At 34.2% G+C, this 17,664-nt stretch overlaps 5 protein-coding genes and 1 long non-coding RNA gene across 10 annotated transcripts; 4 read left to right on the top strand and 2 right to left on the bottom strand.

The window, feature by feature from the left end:
- Nucleotides 1–84: 84 nt before the first annotated feature.
- Nucleotides 85–1,093, bottom strand: LOC123013374. The gene is made up of 4 exons (XR_006413265.1): nt 739–1,093; nt 512–688; nt 393–460; nt 85–338 (listed from the first exon to the last, which is right to left on the bottom strand). It is a non-coding gene; the product is annotated as an uncharacterized LOC123013374 (long non-coding RNA).
- Nucleotides 1,094–1,100: 7 nt separating this feature from the next.
- Nucleotides 1,101–7,860, bottom strand: LOC123013371 (folate-like transporter 3). Of its 2 annotated transcripts, none has more exons than XM_044411846.1 (5): nt 7,799–7,860; nt 7,278–7,758; nt 7,029–7,233; nt 1,867–5,157; nt 1,101–1,822 (listed from the first exon to the last, which is right to left on the bottom strand). In XM_044411846.1, exons 2-4 carry the CDS (start codon nt 7,605–7,607, stop codon nt 4,454–4,456), a joined length of 1,239 nt encoding a protein of 412 aa, XP_044267781.1. In that variant the 5' UTR covers nt 7,608–7,758; nt 7,799–7,860; the 3' UTR covers nt 1,101–1,822; nt 1,867–4,453. The 2 variants fall into 2 exon arrangements, with proteins under 2 accessions (XP_044267781.1, XP_044267780.1); XM_044411845.1 differs by having other exon boundaries at nt 1,101–1,816.
- Nucleotides 3,230–4,416, top strand: LOC123013373 (ankyrin repeat and SAM domain-containing protein 6-like). The gene is made up of 3 exons (XM_044411847.1): nt 3,230–3,536; nt 3,582–3,791; nt 3,842–4,416. Exons 1-3 carry the CDS (start codon nt 3,281–3,283, stop codon nt 4,312–4,314), a joined length of 939 nt encoding a protein of 312 aa, XP_044267782.1. The 5' UTR covers nt 3,230–3,280; the 3' UTR covers nt 4,315–4,416.
- Nucleotides 7,861–9,669: 1,809 nt separating the features above from the next.
- Nucleotides 9,670–10,991, top strand: LOC123013310 (thiamine transporter 2-like). 3 transcript variants are annotated; one of them, XM_044411753.1, is made up of 3 exons: nt 9,670–10,030; nt 10,078–10,285; nt 10,332–10,454. In XM_044411753.1, the coding sequence occupies exons 1-3, from the start codon at nt 9,707–9,709 to the stop codon at nt 10,358–10,360; spliced, it is 561 nt and encodes a 186-aa protein (XP_044267688.1). In that variant the 5' UTR covers nt 9,670–9,706; the 3' UTR covers nt 10,361–10,454. The 3 variants fall into 3 exon arrangements, with proteins under 3 accessions (XP_044267688.1, XP_044267686.1, XP_044267687.1); XM_044411751.1 differs by having other exon boundaries at nt 10,078–10,566; XM_044411752.1 differs by lacking the exon at nt 9,670–10,030 and having other exon boundaries at nt 10,146–10,285; nt 10,332–10,991.
- An 813-nt stretch (nt 10,992–11,804) lies between these two features.
- On the top strand, nt 11,805–12,430 carry LOC123012754 (mediator of RNA polymerase II transcription subunit 15-like). Its single transcript, XM_044410864.1, has 3 exons — nt 11,805–11,951; nt 12,007–12,146; nt 12,199–12,430. The coding sequence occupies exons 1-3, from the start codon at nt 11,893–11,895 to the stop codon at nt 12,354–12,356; spliced, it is 357 nt and encodes a 118-aa protein (XP_044266799.1). The 5' UTR covers nt 11,805–11,892; the 3' UTR covers nt 12,357–12,430.
- Nucleotides 12,431–15,199: 2,769 nt separating this feature from the next.
- On the top strand, nt 15,200–17,531 carry LOC123012753 (mediator of RNA polymerase II transcription subunit 15-like). 2 transcript variants are annotated; one of them, XM_044410863.1, is made up of 5 exons: nt 15,200–15,402; nt 15,458–15,597; nt 15,651–16,550; nt 16,616–16,910; nt 16,959–17,531. In XM_044410863.1, the coding sequence occupies exons 1-5, from the start codon at nt 15,344–15,346 to the stop codon at nt 17,389–17,391; spliced, it is 1,827 nt and encodes a 608-aa protein (XP_044266798.1). In that variant the 5' UTR covers nt 15,200–15,343; the 3' UTR covers nt 17,392–17,531. The 2 variants fall into 2 exon arrangements, with proteins under 2 accessions (XP_044266798.1, XP_044266797.1); XM_044410862.1 differs by having other exon boundaries at nt 16,616–17,531.
- The last annotated feature ends 133 nt before the right edge of the window (nt 17,532–17,664 follow it).

The raw sequence follows: 17,664 nt of genomic DNA, 5'->3' as shown, positions 1-17,664 counted from the left end.
GAACTAGAAAAGGCGGCAATTTTGAAAATATGTTTTGTTTCAATTTATTACTTTTTATTAAAACTAAATTAAAAATACAAAATACACGTTTTAGACAAAATTTTATTTTTAAAATACAATCACATTTTTTTATATTACTTTAATTTACATTAATAATTAAAAAAAAAACCGTTTGGTACCCTGTATGTATTTATTTATACCTTCCACTGGAGTCACTCTTGTTCGTGGACTATAAAACCACATTTCCGATAATTCTACATCTCCTTTTTGTGTTGTGGAAAAAGACAGATCAATGTAGGTATTGGTAACTTCTGGTGAAAGGTCAATTATCATCTGATCTGAAGAATGTTATGGGTTAAGAATTAAAACCGAAGTTTTAAAATCTTACCCACTTTTGGTACCGACACCGACGACGCATGTTCCCGCAACTCCTCACTGTTATATTCGTACGTGTATCTTTCTTTAATTAGCAAAAAGTTAGAAAGTGATGTTATTATTTAACTGAACTTACCTTGACAAATATTAACAGAACGCAATGAGTTGGGGAACAGACTTTTGAACACACTGGAGCTCTTAATTTAGTCTGGCAAAAAGTGGCTCCTTTTTCGGACGCGGAAACCGAAAGAGAAGCCCAGATTTAAATGGGCAGCCCACCACAGCAGAACAAGTTCGTTTGTGGAAACTCATTCTAAACAATTAGCAATTATTATCGTAGATTAGTACAAAAATCAATTTTACCTCAAATTCCAGGGATTTATTTTACAAACAAGACTCAATTTTGTGTTTTTTTCATTGATTGCGTTGACAGTTCAAATTTTGAAATCATGACTAACTTGTTCCAAATTTCAATCCCGCACACTTCACGCCGATAAATTAGATTTCTTTCTTTTATTATAAATCTAACAAAAAAAGCTGGAACCTAAATTTGTTGTTTATGTTGTGTGTCTACACCTATCGTCTACCTTTGAATGAAAATGTAAAATAAAAATAACATTCGCAAGAAATAAATAAACTTATTATGAGAATGCTAATCGCGACCTCTGATGGCCGGACCAGAACTAAAATTTATCGAAAACGGTCTGGGCTATACTAGTCGGCTACCATAGATGAATACTTATATAGGGTCTATAGATGACGTACTGATGTACAACCTTTTGAACTCGTATTCAGCAGCGCCTCTGTAGTTTGGACGCTGAACTATACAGCAAAATGTGCCTTTTTTAAATGGTAAAAATAATGTTAATTGAGTATTTAGTACAGGGAGATAAGTGCTACTGGTATCTTATTAGAGATTAAACAAAGAAAATATAAGTTTATTTTCTTAAAGTGATTTATTAAAGATATTGAATCAAATTAGTTAACATAGGTGGTTTCATACTTATATGGATTATATTAGAACAATTATGTTCGAGAAGGAAGCATAAACAGTCTGAGTTGTTGAGTTCTTGTCACAAAGGGTGTCGGCCGGAACAAATCTTCATATTTTTCCCATCAATGTCCACATTTTCATCAACAAAATTCACAAATTGTTAGTAAAACTTCCTTTACTTGTACACACAGCCACACATCTGTACACAATAACTGAATAAAAATCTAAAAATCGTAACTACACATAAGCACTTTGAACGATGTCACCGTCAAAATTTAATTTTTTCTATCAGAGGTGTCACAGACAACCGCTAAAATTTTAAAATTTTGATGCGAACGCCTCTGGTGTTTGGACGCTACATTAAATAGATAGACTGAATTCACCAATCTAAGAAACCATAGCATGTCGGCTACCCCTGCATCTCGTTCCGTTGAATTTTCAGGTCTTCTAAAACTGAAATTTTTAGATTCGATTTGCGCATCTACAATTTTACTTACATTTTACTAATTGCCGATTGTAGGTTTACAAAGTTGCGTCGTGCTGCAATATTCTATTAGTGATTTTTCGGGATTTTAAAGTTTGAAAATTGAAAAATTTTAACCTATCGAAATGACGTTTGCTGGGGTTTTAAAATGGGCCAATGGGCGCTCACGTAGGTTGAGTATGTCAACGTGAAGAAATTCAAGCAAGCGCGGGTAAACGGCGGGAGTAACTATGACTCTCTGACTAAGTCCAGGACTGTTATCATCCATAAAGACGGCGCTAGATTCAACCCCTCCAACTGACGTCCAATTACCATCAGTAGCGCCCCGCAGATGCTCTTTCATCGGATCCTCTCTCTATCCAACTACGCTCCGGCCAAAAGGGCTTTGTCAAGTGCGACGGTACCCTAGCGAATGCCTTAACCATTGAACATTAAATCCGCTCACGAACCGAGAGCAACAGACGGTTCAACTTAGTCTCTCTGGACATTGCGAAAGCCTTCGACTCAGTGTCCCACCATTCTATTAGAAGAGCACTGTGTCGTGTCAATGTCGAGATGAGAATGACCAACTATCTTATGAAGACGCTCAGAGGAACCACCACCATCAAGGTTGGGTCATCCTTCACGCGCGAACTCCAACTCCAGCGCGGGGTAAAGCAGGGCGACCCCCTTAGTCCAATTCTATTCTCCATTGTTATGGACGAACTACTTGCATCCTTGAACTCCTCCAGTCAAGGCGCCCATCTGTCCGCTGGAAACGCGATGTCATGCCTTGCCTTTGCTGACGATCTCGTCCTACTATCAGACGACGAGACCGAGGTCCCCATTCTTTTGAATGCGACAGAAAAATTCGTGATAGCCAGAGGAATGAAATTCAACCCGTCCAAATGCTGTGCTCTTAACACTACACTTGCCTCTGGCGTCCTCATCCCCCGCACGAAACCGATCTTTCAACTGCATGGAAAGAAAATCCCAATGGTCTCTGCTATCAACACCTTTAAGAAACTTGGGCACCTATACGATGCTTCTGGAGTACTCCACAACCTCTCCCGTGCACCCCTTAAACCTCACCAAAAACTCCTAATTCTAACCCAATCCCTCATCCCCAAAGTACTATAGGGTCTACAAAACCACGATGACTACATCGTGTACAAAACCTTACGATCAATGGCCGTATTTGCAACCAATCGCAGAAATGAGCGCGAATTTTAAACGCCAATTTATTTTTTACATTTTGATGTTAAATAAATGCGATCCACAATAACAAAGTCATTGTTTCAGAGAATTATATTAATAAATTTCTAGTGACAAATTTAAAAATTTTGTGAACTTGTGAAAAAACTGATGTTAGAGTGTAAAAGAAATTGTGACAAAAAACCTCGATATGAAAAGAAGTGTGGGAAGCTTGAGGGGATTCAGTATTGAAGATGGCCTCAAACGAAGAATACATAAGAAAAAATAAAGTGGTAATAGTTGACGATGATAAAAATACGAAGCTTCACTACGCGGCCGCATTGGGTAATTTAGAAGAAATCGAGAAAATTGTGGCGAAAAAACAGAAACTTGACCCTGAAAATTATCTTGGTTGGACTCCGCTGATGATGGCTGTGAGAAATTCGAATGCGAAGGCGGTGGACTTGCTTTTGAGCCATGGCGCCGACACGACAAAACAAAACAAATTTGGTGAGAAACATTTTGAAAAAAATCACTCCTAATGTGGAATTTCAGGCATGAGTGTTTTTTTAATGAGTGTGGCAAGTGGTGACCTTGACATGGTTGAGCGTCTTTTAAACCACCTCCTCTGGGGGGGAGTCTCCCGACAAGTTTTGGAGAAAACCCTTTCTCCACTTTCTTTGGCTATTTTATTCGGACATGAGCGCATTCTCAAGTACTTGCTGGAGCGTCGTTTCGACCCAAACGCGGCGACGCCTCTCACAGGTAAAAACTCAAATTTTTTGCACTTTTTCAGCGGCTTTATCGATTTTCAGCAATCACTCCTGCGATGTTCGCCGTGGCTGTGGCCAATAACAAGGCCATGAAACGCTTGCTGTTATACAATGCCGACACATCACTGAAAAATTGTTTGGGCAAAACGGCCTCAGACATTGCACAAACACGCCACAAGAAAATTGATATTGCCCCCACGAAGCAGGCACCAAACCTTCCAGTTTTTGTGATCAGTCCTCACACCCCAAACTCGCCCGTTTTCCAGGTGGCGCCCAACTTTGGCCATTTGAGGAAATCTTCAAATACTTTAACTCCAAATACTCCCAACTTTCTGTGTGCTAATATTACCCCAATTGCCCCAATGGGGCCCCAGATGATGCCGCAGGTGTTTTTCCCGCCGAATTTCTCGCTCAGCAATTTTGCAAGTCCAATGGGGGCTTACGATTCCTCGAATCACAGCTTTTTTAACGCCACGATGACTCCGTCAACTATGTTTTTCTCGCCTTTTGCGTGATTTGATACGATTTTAAATGTGATGTTTACGGTTTTATTACTACTTTTGTGCTTTTTAATATTTTACACTGACTTTTCAATAAAATAAAATTTTCGACTAGTATTTTTGAGTCTTATTTCTAATTAAATAGTACAAAAAATTACTGGTATGTGTGCTTGGCGAACCAATAACTGAGCCCAATGATGATAAACAAGACTGAAACGCTTAAATGATAATAACCATAAACCATAAATAAATATTGGGTGTCTAATCTCAGTCCTATCTTATCATTTAAAAGGCATACGATCACAGAACTTAGAATACTTGCCATCAGTGCGATGAAACCGAAAACTAACCCGAAACAGCCTTTTTGTACGAATTTCGCAATTTCTCCGCACACAATTGTCATGATAAAGTGATACAAAAACCCCAGAATGACATAAAATATGCAATTCAACACAATTTCCTCAATTTGTGACATGAAAAGTAGCATAAACGCCTCCACTAAAGAAGTCATGGAGAGGATTAAATCGCCGGTGTATTTCCAGTCAAATCGAGCATGTCCTCCACAGATTGTACCCAAGAGGGCGAAAATTGCGTAAATTCCCTCTAAAAAACCGTTGAAAGGGGAAATGTCGCTTTTCTTTTGGAGAATTTTCCACAAGGGTTGCACATAAACTGAAATTTGGGTGTAGCCACAAACCGTCAAAATGCTCCACAATGACCACTTCACAACGTATTTGTTGGGGTAGGCGGATTTCAGATTTGTGAGAATTGAACTCAAGTTGGATGCTGGTTGGGGTTTCTCCAGTTTTTCGTAAATTGGGGGGAGCAAAATTGTCACAATAATGGAGAAAATGAACGCTACAAAAAAGTACTTGAATTAGGAGGGAACATTTTTGTTGAGGGATAAATTGAAAAAAAAAAGTGAAATTTAGTCTATAGTTATAGACAATCCGTTTATGTGTGGCTTTTTTTAATTTTTGATTAAAAATGAAATTTGAAATTTTCAGATTACAAATTTTTGTGTGTTTGTCTGTGGTTTTTATTCTGAAATTACTCATGTTAGAAAAATGAAGATACAAAGATAAAAACATTCTAACTACGTTAAGGACAACACCACAAAATAATGTTTTTTTTTTAACATAAAAGCAAAACTAACTAACTAAAAATTCCATTAAAAAAGAAAAATTTGAGCTATTGAAATAAAAAAGTTTTCCATTTAAAACAAATTAATTATTTTATTTTTGAATACATGTCGGTATTTTCTAAATTTTTACAGGTTGGAAAGCGGAAAGAATTTTTTATTTTTACATCCTGTTATAATTTAGAAAAAAACAATATTATTTTTATTGTAAAAATGTGTTTTTAATATTCATTGTATCTAGGACTACATTAATGATTCTTTGAAACTAATTAAAAGTATTATAATAATGTAGGTAGGTACACATTAGGTATACATATAATTTTATGTAATTTTGTTAGTTTCAGAAAATAAATATGTATAAATATGTATTCTATTATATCAAAACATTTCAATCATCATGTATAATTTGTTAAAAAAATTGAAGCAAAAATAAAAAAGTAGAAAAAAAGCAAAACTTGTAAAAAATTGAAATTGTGTCTAATTTTGAAATGGATAAGTTTGTTTTTTTTACATACTACATACATACTTAATTACTTAATACGCTATAATTTGGTTATTTTGACGGATTTCACTGTTTTTAAATGTTTGTCTACTAGAAATAGTTTATAATTTGTAGAGACTCGGAAAAATCGTATTTTAAAAATCAAAATTTTGCATTTTGTTTTTTGGTAAACTTACAAATCATTGCAGGTTGATAGTTCAATTTTTCGGTCATTCTTTCCTCGAAAGATAGACTGAAAACTATTTAAAAGATATGTTTTATACCTAATACATTTTTTAACTTTTTCAAGTTAAATTAAATTAAATTTTTGGCATTGAACAGATTTCAAAATTATTCTCATTTCCTAAATGTAACGTTACATTTAAGGTTTGTTACTAATATTTTGTAAATTATAAATCCACCAAAGGAAAGATAGGATCTTTCTCTGTTTAATGCTCAAATACGATTTCATAACAGTTAAAAATTGCAAAGTTATCTATTTGTTATATCCAAAAATTTTCAAAAAAGTCTGAAAATCTCAAAAACTGCTGAATTTAGGTCGTATAAGGAGGGTCAATATTAACTCGGGGTATCCAAAAACCAATAAAAACATAGCTTATTTCTTTTTAAAACAACAAAGTTGCTACCGGAAGTGCCACCATCTTGAAAATATTTCTATTAAGCAGGTTAAGTTATTAATGAAAAAATTTTGTTCTAAGTACTCATTGTGTTTTTAAATGAGAAAATTACCAAAACGTTTTGTAACACTACATTTTTGTTTATGAGTTTCATATTTTTCTTCAGTAATGATATTTAGTATGATAATATCACCACAAAAAATGAAATCTGAAAATTTTAAATAGTTTTGTAAAAAAGAAGAATGTATTTCTTATGTCAGGTTATTCTTAAATAAATGGTGACAAACAAAAGAATAATATTTCATTCATTATTCAACGGCTTTCCACCAATAGTGATTTTTCGATATTTTCCAGAAAAGTCACAATTTCCTGAATAAAGAACCACAAATCTCAGTGATTTTTTTTAAACAAAATAACTTTTTTTACACTTCACTACAATAAATTTTTATTTGCAAGTTAAATCTCTTACCTGCTAAATTAAAATAATGCAATTCCTTGTAAGAAAACCAGTTTTGCGAGACAAGAAGTTGCGCCAAAAGGCTTGCAATAATCCTTCCAAGCAAAGGAGCTGCTCTCACATACGACGTAAGACGTTGAAAATTTTTCTCATCCCCATGACAGTATATGGAAACGAAATAAGCTACTTCCGCAGCAGACATACTTCCGTAAAAAGCCTATTTTTATTTTTGAAAATTGTGAAACAAAAATTGAAACATACCTGTGCCACTTGCACTTCCGCCCAGGTTTCGGTCCAAATAAACAAACACGTTGCCAATAAACCAGTAAGAGAGGAGATGATGATGAATGGATTGAACTTAAAATACTCCATGAGGAGATACACAGGGAGGAGTTGCACCGCAGTGCTGTAAAACCAAACCGGCAAAATGTCCTCTTTCACGTCATTTTCCGAAAAGTTTTCATTAGCGAGGAGAAATTCGTAATGGAATGGGATGGTCGGTCGCAAACTTACAACAAATCCGAAAATGTACAAGAAATACAAACGTTTGAACCATTTGAAATGAATTAAGTTCTTCCAACTGATTTCCATTTTTTAAAATTAGGGAAAAAGTCACATCACATTTTCGTCACCAAACTGATTCACAATTTTAGTAATTGTAAGATTGCCTAATCTTTACATTTTGGAGTAGGCTCTTATCTACGCTTATCTTCCCCTGTAATCTGCAACAATAAATTGATATCTGCAAACTTTTATTATTTTACGACAAAGCATTTACGAACCAAAAATTAGTAAACTTGTACTTTTGTTTGCTATTTTTTGGGTGTGGTAGCAAACGTGTTATCTGAATTGTCAGAACTATAAATATTGCAGTAAAATAATTTATGTTCATTTATATCAGTTCATTAAGTACTTATCTAATGAGATTGTATTTTTTATGTTATTTGAACTTACTTTCAAAATTCTACTCGTTATGAGAGTCATAATTTTGATTTTTTTTCAGCATTTTTTTACATTGTGTTGAGTTGTTTTATTGCTTACCAACAAGTTCGCATAGTTGATAATAATTATATACATACGGGGTGTATAAGCATTTTTTGCATAAACTAATAACTTTACGAAAAAGATAATTAGTACAGTTTAAAGTACCTACTATAAAATATGATCGTTTTTTCAAGAATAAAATTTTTCGATTTTTTTTGTTTTTGAGTTTTGCAAAACAGTTTCTTTAAATGGGGACCCACCATGAAAATTTTTTTAATTAAAGATTATGATTGAATTGCAAGTTTCGGAAAGGGTTCATCTTTGAATCTCTTTATGAGACAACAATTGATTGCTGTTGAAACATTGGTGTAATAAAAAAACAACGGAGGAAATAACAAGCTGAATAAATAATGTCTGATAAATGGTAACACTAATAAATAATTTTTTTACAATATCAAGTGTAATGTAATGTAAATTAAATATGTACTATCAATTTGAGGACTTTTTTTCCATAAATCGTTAAATTTTATGTAAAACAAAGTATTTCAACGAAAAAAACGTATAACACTTTGTCTTAGTTTTAAGACAATCAACGAAACAATTTTTGAAACCGTCGTTTTAGCGCAAAACAACGTGAGATTGGGATATTGTCAAAAAGGATTTGACTCGATTTAAGACATTTTTATCACTAAAGTAAGGCATCACAATGCTTAAATAGTTTTGAAATTCATTATTTTCGGCTGTCTTTCCCGATTTAAGAAGTTTTTCATCGAGAAATTTACGAAGTTTCCCAGATTTTGTTAAAACAAAGCCGAAAATCGCAAAAATTTAATTTAGAAATTTAATAAATTTGTCTAAGAAAGATAAAAAATGAGAATTTTGTACTTCGTTATCCCAGAGAAAATTACTAAATTCAATAATGCCAAAATAATGCAAAAACTCGTTTGAAATACGATGTTATTGTATGTATTACTTAATTCAAAGCGTTTTTCATGCAAGAAATTTACTGGATCTAAAAAATTAATAAAATCGCTAAATTATGTTTAAAAATTGCAATATTTTTGCCTAAAACCTTAAAATTTCGCTATTGTGTTATTTTTGCTTCAATTTAAAGACTTTTTCACTTTTTATACTCACAAAATTCGAGCGATTTTGCCAATATAAGACAAAAATATTTTTTGAAATGCGGTGTTTTCGGCAGGTTTGTCCGATTTAAAAAGTTTTTCACTGAGAAACTTACTTAGTTTTAAAAAATTCGCATGAACAAGACACAAAATTTGAAAAATTTGGTTTCAAATGCAATATTGTTGCTCGAGTTAGAGTTTGTTTATTTCACCAAAAAATTCACAAAGATCTGTATGCATACGTATTTTGCGAATCAAGCGGTTTTCTTACAAAAATTTGCCGCATTTAAAAATTTCGTTAAAACAAGTCAAAATCGCAAAATTATGTCTAAAATAAAGTAATATGAGCATTTTAGAACGATTTGTAAAGATTTTAAGCCAGAAACCGTTGTAAATATCGATTTGCAATTTAAGTAGACGATAAACTAGTGTTTTTAGCGAAACTTCAATGATTGAATTAATTATCTGCAAAATCGAGACAATCTATGATTAGACAAATTATCAACATATTAGTTTTCTATCAGCAGTGAACATAAGTGCTTTTGTGATTTAGTTTTTGTTTTTGAATTTAATTTTGTCAAAATGATTGAATTAGGTTACAACTATCTTCACTGGTTTAAACGCCACTACTTCCTCTACATATTTGGTTTTTTAATATATTTCAAACCGATCGAACCATTCTATCGCGAAATGGTTATATCCACCAAAAACATCACTGAACGAGAATTCGACGAGGATATTCTCCCACTGGCCGCTTATTCGACTGTGATATTTGCCCTGTTGATATTCTTTTTTCTAATTTTTACCTATTTTACTCACGTGTTTATTCTGACTCTTATTGGATCACTCACCTACACAATTTCCAGTTGGAAGGGTGAAGTTGTTACCGATCTACAAGTGTCTCAAGTCAGACTCAACAACAGACTTTTTCAAGACTCAAAAAATCATTTCAGGTGTTTTATGGTGCTGTTGTTTCAAGCGAAATTATGTATTTTGCGTCAATTTACGTTTGTCATGGCACAGGGAAAAATTTTGCTAAACTGACAAGTTCCATTAGGGCGGTACCCCTCTGTGCTAAGGTCGTTTCAGCGGTACTTGCCTATGTTTTGACGCAAGTGGCGCTTTTGGATTACCAAGAATTGGTGTTTTTGAGTGTTCCATGTAAAAATAACGATTTTTTTTATATAAAAAAAATAATTTTTTGCAGCTGTCGTTCATGCACTTCCCTGTGTTTGAGATGGAGGAACCGCCAAGTTCGATTCGTCTTAAGATATCGTGGTTCAAAACACAGTTTTCTGAAACTTTTGCAAACAAACACATCCTGAAGTGGTCTCTGTGGAGTGGTTTTAGCCTTTGTGGCTACGTCCGAATCTCCGCTCTCATGGAGTCGTTGTGGAAAGAAACCCAGCTGAAAAATGACGAAACCTCCTTGAACATTGTTGCAGTAGATGGAATTTCAGCGTTTTTCGCCCTCATTGGTGTGCTACTGGCGAAAAATGCCACAGGGAGTGCTAAATTTGGGAATGCGTTATTATGCATAACGTCAGTGCTTGAATGTGTTGTACTTTTGGCTCTGTCAAGTGTTGATAATGTTTGGACTTATGCGGTTTGTGATTTGATTTTAGAAATTGTGTATCAGTTAGTTATGGCTTCTGTATGTGTAATGATAGCGCAAAGGGTGGAACACAAGGGAAATTTTGCACTTGTTTTTAGTTTTATTGGTGTGATTTTTGCAATTTCAAATTTAGTGTTTATTTGTGTTTTTAACAGCGGAAGTTTTACATTGCAGAAGCAGTTAATGATATTGGCAGGGTTTCATTTTATGAATGGGGTACTGGTAGTACTGTTTTGGTTATTAAAAATATAGCTAGATTATTTGTTATGTACTGATACAGATTTGTATATTTTTATAAATAAATACGTGTTTGAAGCAATTATTAGGTAACATCTTTTCTATTTATTGGGTTCTACCATCCATTCATTGTTTCACGAAAAATAATACAAATGATTTGTAGACTGAAATACATTGTGCATTTCACATTTAATTAATTTGATAAATTTTGCTGCGGGGTAGATTTTTGTTTTTTAACGAGAGACTCACCAAATTGAAGAAAATGACAAAATAAAGTAAAAATCGCAAAATTAAAACACGATCTAGAATCTACAGCATTTTTTACCTAGAAGCTCAGTAAATCTGAGAAATTTTGTAAAACAAGGCAAAAAATATATAAAATTTGCTCCGAAATGAGTCATTTTTCACCTTTTACTAACTAAAATGAGGCATAAAATCGCTTAATTAGTTTTAAATGAGGTTTTCATCAAGAAATCAAATTATGTTTGCAGTGTAATATTTTTCTCTGTTACTGAATCTGAGAAATTTTGCTAAAACAAAGCAGAAAATTTGTAAAATTTGGTTTAAATGTGTTATCTATTTATTATAATTATTTTTACTCAATTTGAAAAGTTTTTTACTTTTTAAATATGAGTGATTTTGTCGAGACATGTTCAAAATGGCTTCTTATAAAAAAAGATCATAGTTCTGCAACAAATAGTTATTAAGAAAATCGCTGTTTAAGACAAAAATAACCAAAAAAGTGAAAATTTTTGAATACCCCCTCGTAGAAAAATGGCCATTTTGAAAGTACATAGGCAACCAAATATAAATGTTTGTCTGGGCGGATTAGTCTGCGTTATCTTGTTATCTTGTGTTAAAACCAGAAGAATTCACCTAATTATTGGGAAAAAATATTTACGTTTGGTTTTTGAAAATGGGTGACCATGGTTCTTGGAGGACTCCAGCCTTTAGGCAAAGTGTTGTATCAAAAATGTAAGTTAAACGAATGAAAAGAACTAATAACAAGTGTAACTAATTTTATTTACAGCGATGAAGCAATTTGTCAGTCAGGTATGAACACATCGCGAAACAGTATTGAAATGGAAAATCATGTTTTCCAAAAAGCGAAGACAAAAGAGGAGTATCTCGGCTACGTAGCTCGGCTTATTCTACACGTTCGCGAAATGAGTATGTTGCCGTTAATATCTAAATTATTTCTGTTTATCAGGGATCATTTTAGACACAAAAAAGGGTGCAGGAATGGGTGTTCCAGGCCAAAATCCAGAAGCCCCCGGCGTGCCTGACCCTATAAATGCATTACAAACATTGGCCATTCAGGGTACAAGAAATCCTTTGATGACAAAAAACAACGGAGGAAACAACAAGCTAAATAAATAATGTCTGATAAATGATAACACTAATAATTAATTTTTTGCAATATCAAGTGTTATAAATTAAATATGTACTATCAATTTGAGGTCTTTTTTTCCAAAAATCTCAAATTTTATGTAAATCAAAGTATTTCAACGAAAAAAGCGTATAACAATTTGTCTTAGTTTTACGACAATCAACGTATTTTAACGAAACAATTTTTGAAACCGTCGTTTTCGCGCAAAACAACTAACAACGTGAGATTGAGATATTGTCAAAGGATTTGGCTCGATTTAGGACCTTTTTGTCATTAAAATAAGGCATTACAATGCTTAAATAGTTTTGAAATCTATTATTTTCGGCTGTCTTCCCCGATTTAAAAAGTTTTTCACAGAGAAATTTACGAAGTTTCTCAGATTTTGTTAAAACAAAGCCGAAAATCGCAAAAATTTAATAAATTTATCTAAGAAAGACAAAAAATGAGAACTTTGTGCTTCGTTATCCCAGAGAAAATTACTAAATTTAATTTCCGCCCAAAATAATGCAAAAACTCGTTTGAAATACGATGTTTTTGTATGTTTTGCTTAATTCAAAGCGTTTTTCATATAAGAAATTTACTAGATCTAAAAAAATTTGCCAAAATGAGGCAAAAATCGCTAAAAAATGTTTAAAAACTGCAATATTTTTGCTTAAAACCTTAAAATTTTGCTATTGTGTTATTTTTGCTTCAATTTAGTTTTTCACTTTTTATACTCACAAAATTCGAGCGATTTTGCCAATATAAGTCACAAATAATTTTTGAAAAGCGGTGTTTTCGGCAGTTTTGTCCGATTTAAAAAGTTTTTCACTGAGAAACCTACTCAGTTTTAAAAAATTCGCCTGAACAAGGCACAAATTTGAAAAATTTGGTTTCAAATGCAATACTTTTGCTCGAGTTAGAGTTTGTTTATTTCACAAAAAAATTTACAAAGATCTGTATATATGCATACATATTTTGCGTAGGGTAAACCAGGCAAACGTGCCCCACTTGATAACGTGCCCCACTCGCGAAACTAGCAGATACATTTTGAATTTGGCGCAGTGCAGGTTTTTATTTGTTTTAAGTGAGAAAAAGTGATCTGAAGGTATGTATGACAGTGTGAATTTGTTTTGTATCTGTTTTTACGTCATGTTAAAGTATTTGCTTCATATTTTTTTACTTTTTTAAACTTTAATTCTAAATGTAACTTCTTTTGGCTTTTGTATGCATACAATTACGTTCCGTTTTTAGTAAACTTTTGTCTCGTGATCAAGGGGGGCACATTATCCTGAACATTGGCTAATGTGCCCCGATTTGTTTCGGGTATTGTGCCCCATCTGTGGATTATTTTTCAATTATAATTTTTATGAACTTCTAATTTAGAAACAGTGAAGATAATGCGCAACCAATAAATGATAATCCGCAGTCAATTCAGAATATAAATGACCTTTCGTTGCCGAGAACCTCCACATCTTCAATGAATCAAAATGTCTAGATGCCTACTTCACATGCTTCTGTTGTTTCACCTAAAGAAAAACCTTACAGATAGTTAGTCCATTGCCTGTCATACATCGTAAATTAAGTAAAAGGAAACAAAACGTTAAGATTTTGACTTCAGAAAGTCATTTAACAACTCGTAAACTGTTTGAAGAAAAAAAGAAGTCGCAAGAGAAGAAGTTGATTACTGTACCATCAAAACGTAAGAAGAATTTTTCAAAAGCGTTTTCTTCTTCATCGGAAAGTGAAGAAGAAGAGTTACAGCTCAGCGAATCTAGTGAAGAATGTTCTGATGAAAACGACAACACTTGTGTAGAATGTCTCCAGTCTTACTACTATACGAAGAAGAAAAGTGACTGGATTCAATGTTTGCAGTGTTCTGGCTGGACACATTAAGATTGCAGAAACTTTTTAGAAAAATGCAACAAGTGCGGTGGCAATAATAAAGTCAAAGGAAAAGGAAAAAAGACAAAAAAATGAGAGGCTTTACTGGGGCACATAAGACTGATGTATCCGTGAAATGTGCCCCACCCTAGATTTTAAGAAATTGTTAATCTCAACTGTCTTAATTACATTTTAGTAGATTTTTTTAGTTTTTGTTATGCAAATTGAGTCAGAGGTTAAGACTAATTACTTTAATAAACATGTTCTAAATAATACCGTTTTTTATTTCAATTCTTTGAATGGTGGGGCACAATTGCCAGGTTTACCCTATCAAGCGGTTTTCTTACAGAAATTTACCAAATTTAAAAATCTTGTTAAAACAAGTCAAAATCGCAAAAGTATGTCTAAAATAAAGCAATATGAGCATTTTAGAACGATTTGGAAATATTTTAAGCCAGAAATCGTTGTAAACATCGATTTGCAATTTAAGTAGATAATAAACTAGTGTTTTTAGCGAAACTTGAATGATTGAATTAATTATTTGCAAAATCAAGACAATCTATGATTAGATAAATTATCAACATATCAGTTTTCTATCAGCTGTGAACATTAATAAGTGATTTTGTGATTTAGTTTTTGTTTTTGAAATTAATTTTGTCAAAATGATTGAATTAGGTTACAACTATCTTCACTGGTTTAAACGCCACTACTTTCTCTACATATTTGGTTTTTTTAATATATTTCGAACCGATCGAACCATTCTATCGTGAAATGGTTGTAACCACCAAAAACATCACTGAACGAGAATTCGCTGGTTAAGACAAAAATAGCAAATGCAATAGTAAACAAGTGAAAATTTTTGAATACCCCCTCGTAGAAAAATGGCCATGTTGAATGTACATAGGCAACCAAATATACACTCAACACTTATTTAGGGATATTTAGTTTGTGCTGTGCTGTGGTGGTGAATATTTGACAACTCCTCGATCTTCTTCGAGTCACTGATTGAGTTGTCAGTGGTTGTCAACAGTCAATTTTTTGTTGTGTATTTATTCATCTAGAAAATATACTGAGATAATTATTGGAAAAATTTATTTACGTTTGGTTTTTGAAAATGGGTGACGATGGTTCTTGGAGGACTTCAGCCTTTAGGCAAAGTGTTGTATCAAAAATGTAAGTTAAACGAATGAAAAGAACTAATAACAAGTGTAACTAATTTTATTTACAGCGATGAAGCAATTCGTCAGTCAGGTATGAACACATCGCGAAACAGTATAGAAATGGAAAATCATGTTTTCCAAAAAGCGAAGACAAAAGAGGAGTATCTCGGCTACGTAGCTCGGCTTATTCTACACGTTCGCGAAATGAGTATGTTGCCGTTAATATCTAAATTATTTGTGTTTATCCCGGGATCATTTTAGACACAAAAAAGGGTGCAGGAATGGGTGTTCCAGGCCAAAATCCAGGAGCCCCCGGCGTGCCTGACCCTATAAATGCATTACAAACATTGGCCATTCAGGGTACAAGAAATCCTTTGATGACAATGGGTGGCAATCAGCCAGGTCCAATGGGGACACAACAGCAAATTGCAGCTTCAAATTTACTACAAAATTTAAACAGAGGCCCGGGACAAGCTATGAACATGCAGCAAGGGATGACACCAAGACCCAACATAGGTATTGGACCCAACGGCGGGCCATTACCCAACCAGCTGGGCAACCAGATGAATCAAATGAACTCTCAAATATCAAATCAAATGGCCAATCAATTGGCAGGGCAAATGTCTAACCAAATGGGCAGTCAGATGCAAGGCTCCGTCCAAAATCAAATGGCTAACCAATTATCCAGTCAGATACAAATGGGGGGACCAATGCAGAACTCCATGGGGCCAATGGGGAACCAAATTCCCAATCAAATGCTAAGTCAAATGCAAACCAACAAACAAGGCCCAATGATGATGAATGGCCCAAATACAGGATTCCCCAGAAACTCTACACCTAATCAATTCCTAAGCCAAAGTCCGTCGCCATCAGTTCAATCCCCGGCTGGTCTCAGTGGAGCTCCATCTAGTAATCAAATGGTGGCATCGCCGGCTTTGGCTCCATCACCCAGCTCCCAAATGAGCATGTTGGGAGCAGGTCCTCCAAGATCCGTAGGGATGGTTCCCAGCCCTGGAAGCTCACTCAACACTCCAGGACAACCAAACCAGAGTCCCATGGGAATGCAGGATGAACAAGCCTACCGCGAGAAAGTCAGACAGTTGAGCAAATACATAGAACCCTTGAGGAAAATGATCGCAAGAATGGGAAACGATGGCGAACGTATGTATTTTTTTAAATCTGGTAAACTTAATTAAATCTTTATGGATTATTCACTTTGTTGATAGATGTGGAAAAACTGAGCAAAATGAAGAAGTTACTAGAAATCCTGTCGAATCCTCAACAACGGATGCCTTTAGAAACGCTAAAGAAATGCGAAGTCGTTTTGGAGAAACTTGATTTTAAGAGAAGCGACGGAAGTGTTCCAACATCAACAAGTGGGCATTTGCCCCTCAAGGAACATCACGTGTTCAATCCGTTATTGGAAGCAGTCAGTAATAATTTACAAAGTTCCGTTATAAATCACACCTTACATCGCACTTTTGGTCCAACTTTGGAAGCTTTATTTGGACCAGAAATCAAGTACTTTGCTCCAAACTTTATTTTTCATAGATTAATACATTTTTTCAGATTGGTACCGCCATTAAAAAGGATGAAAGTTGAGGAACCTACCAGTGATATTCCAGATGTTCTTCAGGGTGAAATCGCGCGACTTGATCAACGATTTAAAGTCTCGCTTGATCCAAATCAACAACCTGGCTCCAAGTCAATTCAATTGACATGTTGGTTGGATGACAAACAATTGCCTTGCGTTCCTCCAATTTCCTTGGTTGTTCCTGAAGATTACCCAAAGTCGGCACCAAGTTGTCACATGGCCGCTCATGAATATAACGCCACTCAATTTTTATCCGCCGTTCAAACGGCTCTTTTGGCAAGGATAAAGAAGCTGCCTAAATATTTTTCAGTTTCTCAGTTATTAGATACATGGGAGATGAGTGTGAGGCAAGCCTCGGCTCCAACAAGCGTTCCGGTTTTTCCCACAACTTTACTCATGGGACTGTAGACTTTTTTAATTGTTCTCTCTTAAAACTCTCATTGTGTAGGTTAGGTATACCAATTTTTATGTAAACTAGAGGAATAAATTCAATAAATGTTTAAAAAAAATGTGTAAATTTAAATTTAAAAATAAAAGAAAAGTGAAAACCCAGAATTAGATTTTTCTATTTCCGTGTTAGAATAAGTCTATTCCAGCACCCAAATGACGTCATTTGAGTGCTGGAATAAGTCGTTGGCGTTAATTTAATTTTAGTGACGGACTTTCTTCACAATTCATTTT

The sequence above is a fragment of the Tribolium madens genome, unplaced genomic scaffold (assembly GCF_015345945.1).
Source record: "Tribolium madens isolate multiple individuals breed KSU strain unplaced genomic scaffold, Tmad_KSU_1.1 Scaffold_96;HRSCAF=242;Tcas5.2_LG5, whole genome shotgun sequence".
NCBI lineage: Eukaryota > Metazoa > Arthropoda > Insecta > Coleoptera > Tenebrionidae > Tribolium > Tribolium madens.
This window is presented reverse-complemented; position numbering and strand designations above follow the sequence as displayed.

What these genes read in the sequence shown, in the direction of transcription:
- LOC123013310 (XM_044411751.1), top strand. Translation starts at nt 9,707, where the DNA reads ATGATTGAATTAGGTTACAACTATCTTCACTGGTTTAAACGCCACTAC. An exon ending in CCGATCTACAAGTGTCTCAA is followed by an intron (nt 10,031 to 10,077) that starts GTCAGACTCAAC and finishes AAATCATTTCAG; the next exon opens with GTGTTTTATGGTGCTGTTGT.
- LOC123012754 (XM_044410864.1), top strand. Translation starts at nt 11,893, where the DNA reads ATGGGTGACCATGGTTCTTGGAGGACTCCAGCCTTTAGGCAAAGTGTT. An exon ending in CAAAGTGTTGTATCAAAAAT is followed by an intron (nt 11,952 to 12,006) that starts GTAAGTTAAACG and finishes TTTTATTTACAG; the next exon opens with CGATGAAGCAATTTGTCAGT. An exon ending in TCTACACGTTCGCGAAATGA is followed by an intron (nt 12,147 to 12,198) that starts GTATGTTGCCGT and finishes GGATCATTTTAG; the next exon opens with ACACAAAAAAGGGTGCAGGA.
- LOC123013371 (XM_044411846.1), bottom strand. Translation starts at nt 7,607, where the DNA reads ATGGAAATCAGTTGGAAGAACTTAATTCATTTCAAATGGTTCAAACGT. An exon ending in CGGAAGTGCAAGTGGCACAG is followed by an intron (nt 7,234 to 7,277) that starts GTATGTTTCAAT and finishes AAATAAAAATAG; the next exon opens with GCTTTTTACGGAAGTATGTC. An exon ending in GCATTATTTTAATTTAGCAG is followed by an intron (nt 5,158 to 7,028) that starts GTAAGAGATTTA and finishes ACTTTTTTGTAG; the next exon opens with CGTTCATTTTCTCCATTATT.
- LOC123012753 (XM_044410862.1), top strand. Translation starts at nt 15,344, where the DNA reads ATGGGTGACGATGGTTCTTGGAGGACTTCAGCCTTTAGGCAAAGTGTT. An exon ending in CAAAGTGTTGTATCAAAAAT is followed by an intron (nt 15,403 to 15,457) that starts GTAAGTTAAACG and finishes TTTTATTTACAG; the next exon opens with CGATGAAGCAATTCGTCAGT. An exon ending in AATGGGAAACGATGGCGAAC is followed by an intron (nt 16,551 to 16,615) that starts GTATGTATTTTT and finishes CTTTGTTGATAG; the next exon opens with ATGTGGAAAAACTGAGCAAA.
- LOC123013373 (XM_044411847.1), top strand. Translation starts at nt 3,281, where the DNA reads ATGGCCTCAAACGAAGAATACATAAGAAAAAATAAAGTGGTAATAGTT. An exon ending in GACAAAACAAAACAAATTTG is followed by an intron (nt 3,537 to 3,581) that starts GTGAGAAACATT and finishes GTGGAATTTCAG; the next exon opens with GCATGAGTGTTTTTTTAATG. An exon ending in CGCGGCGACGCCTCTCACAG is followed by an intron (nt 3,792 to 3,841) that starts GTAAAAACTCAA and finishes ATCGATTTTCAG; the next exon opens with CAATCACTCCTGCGATGTTC.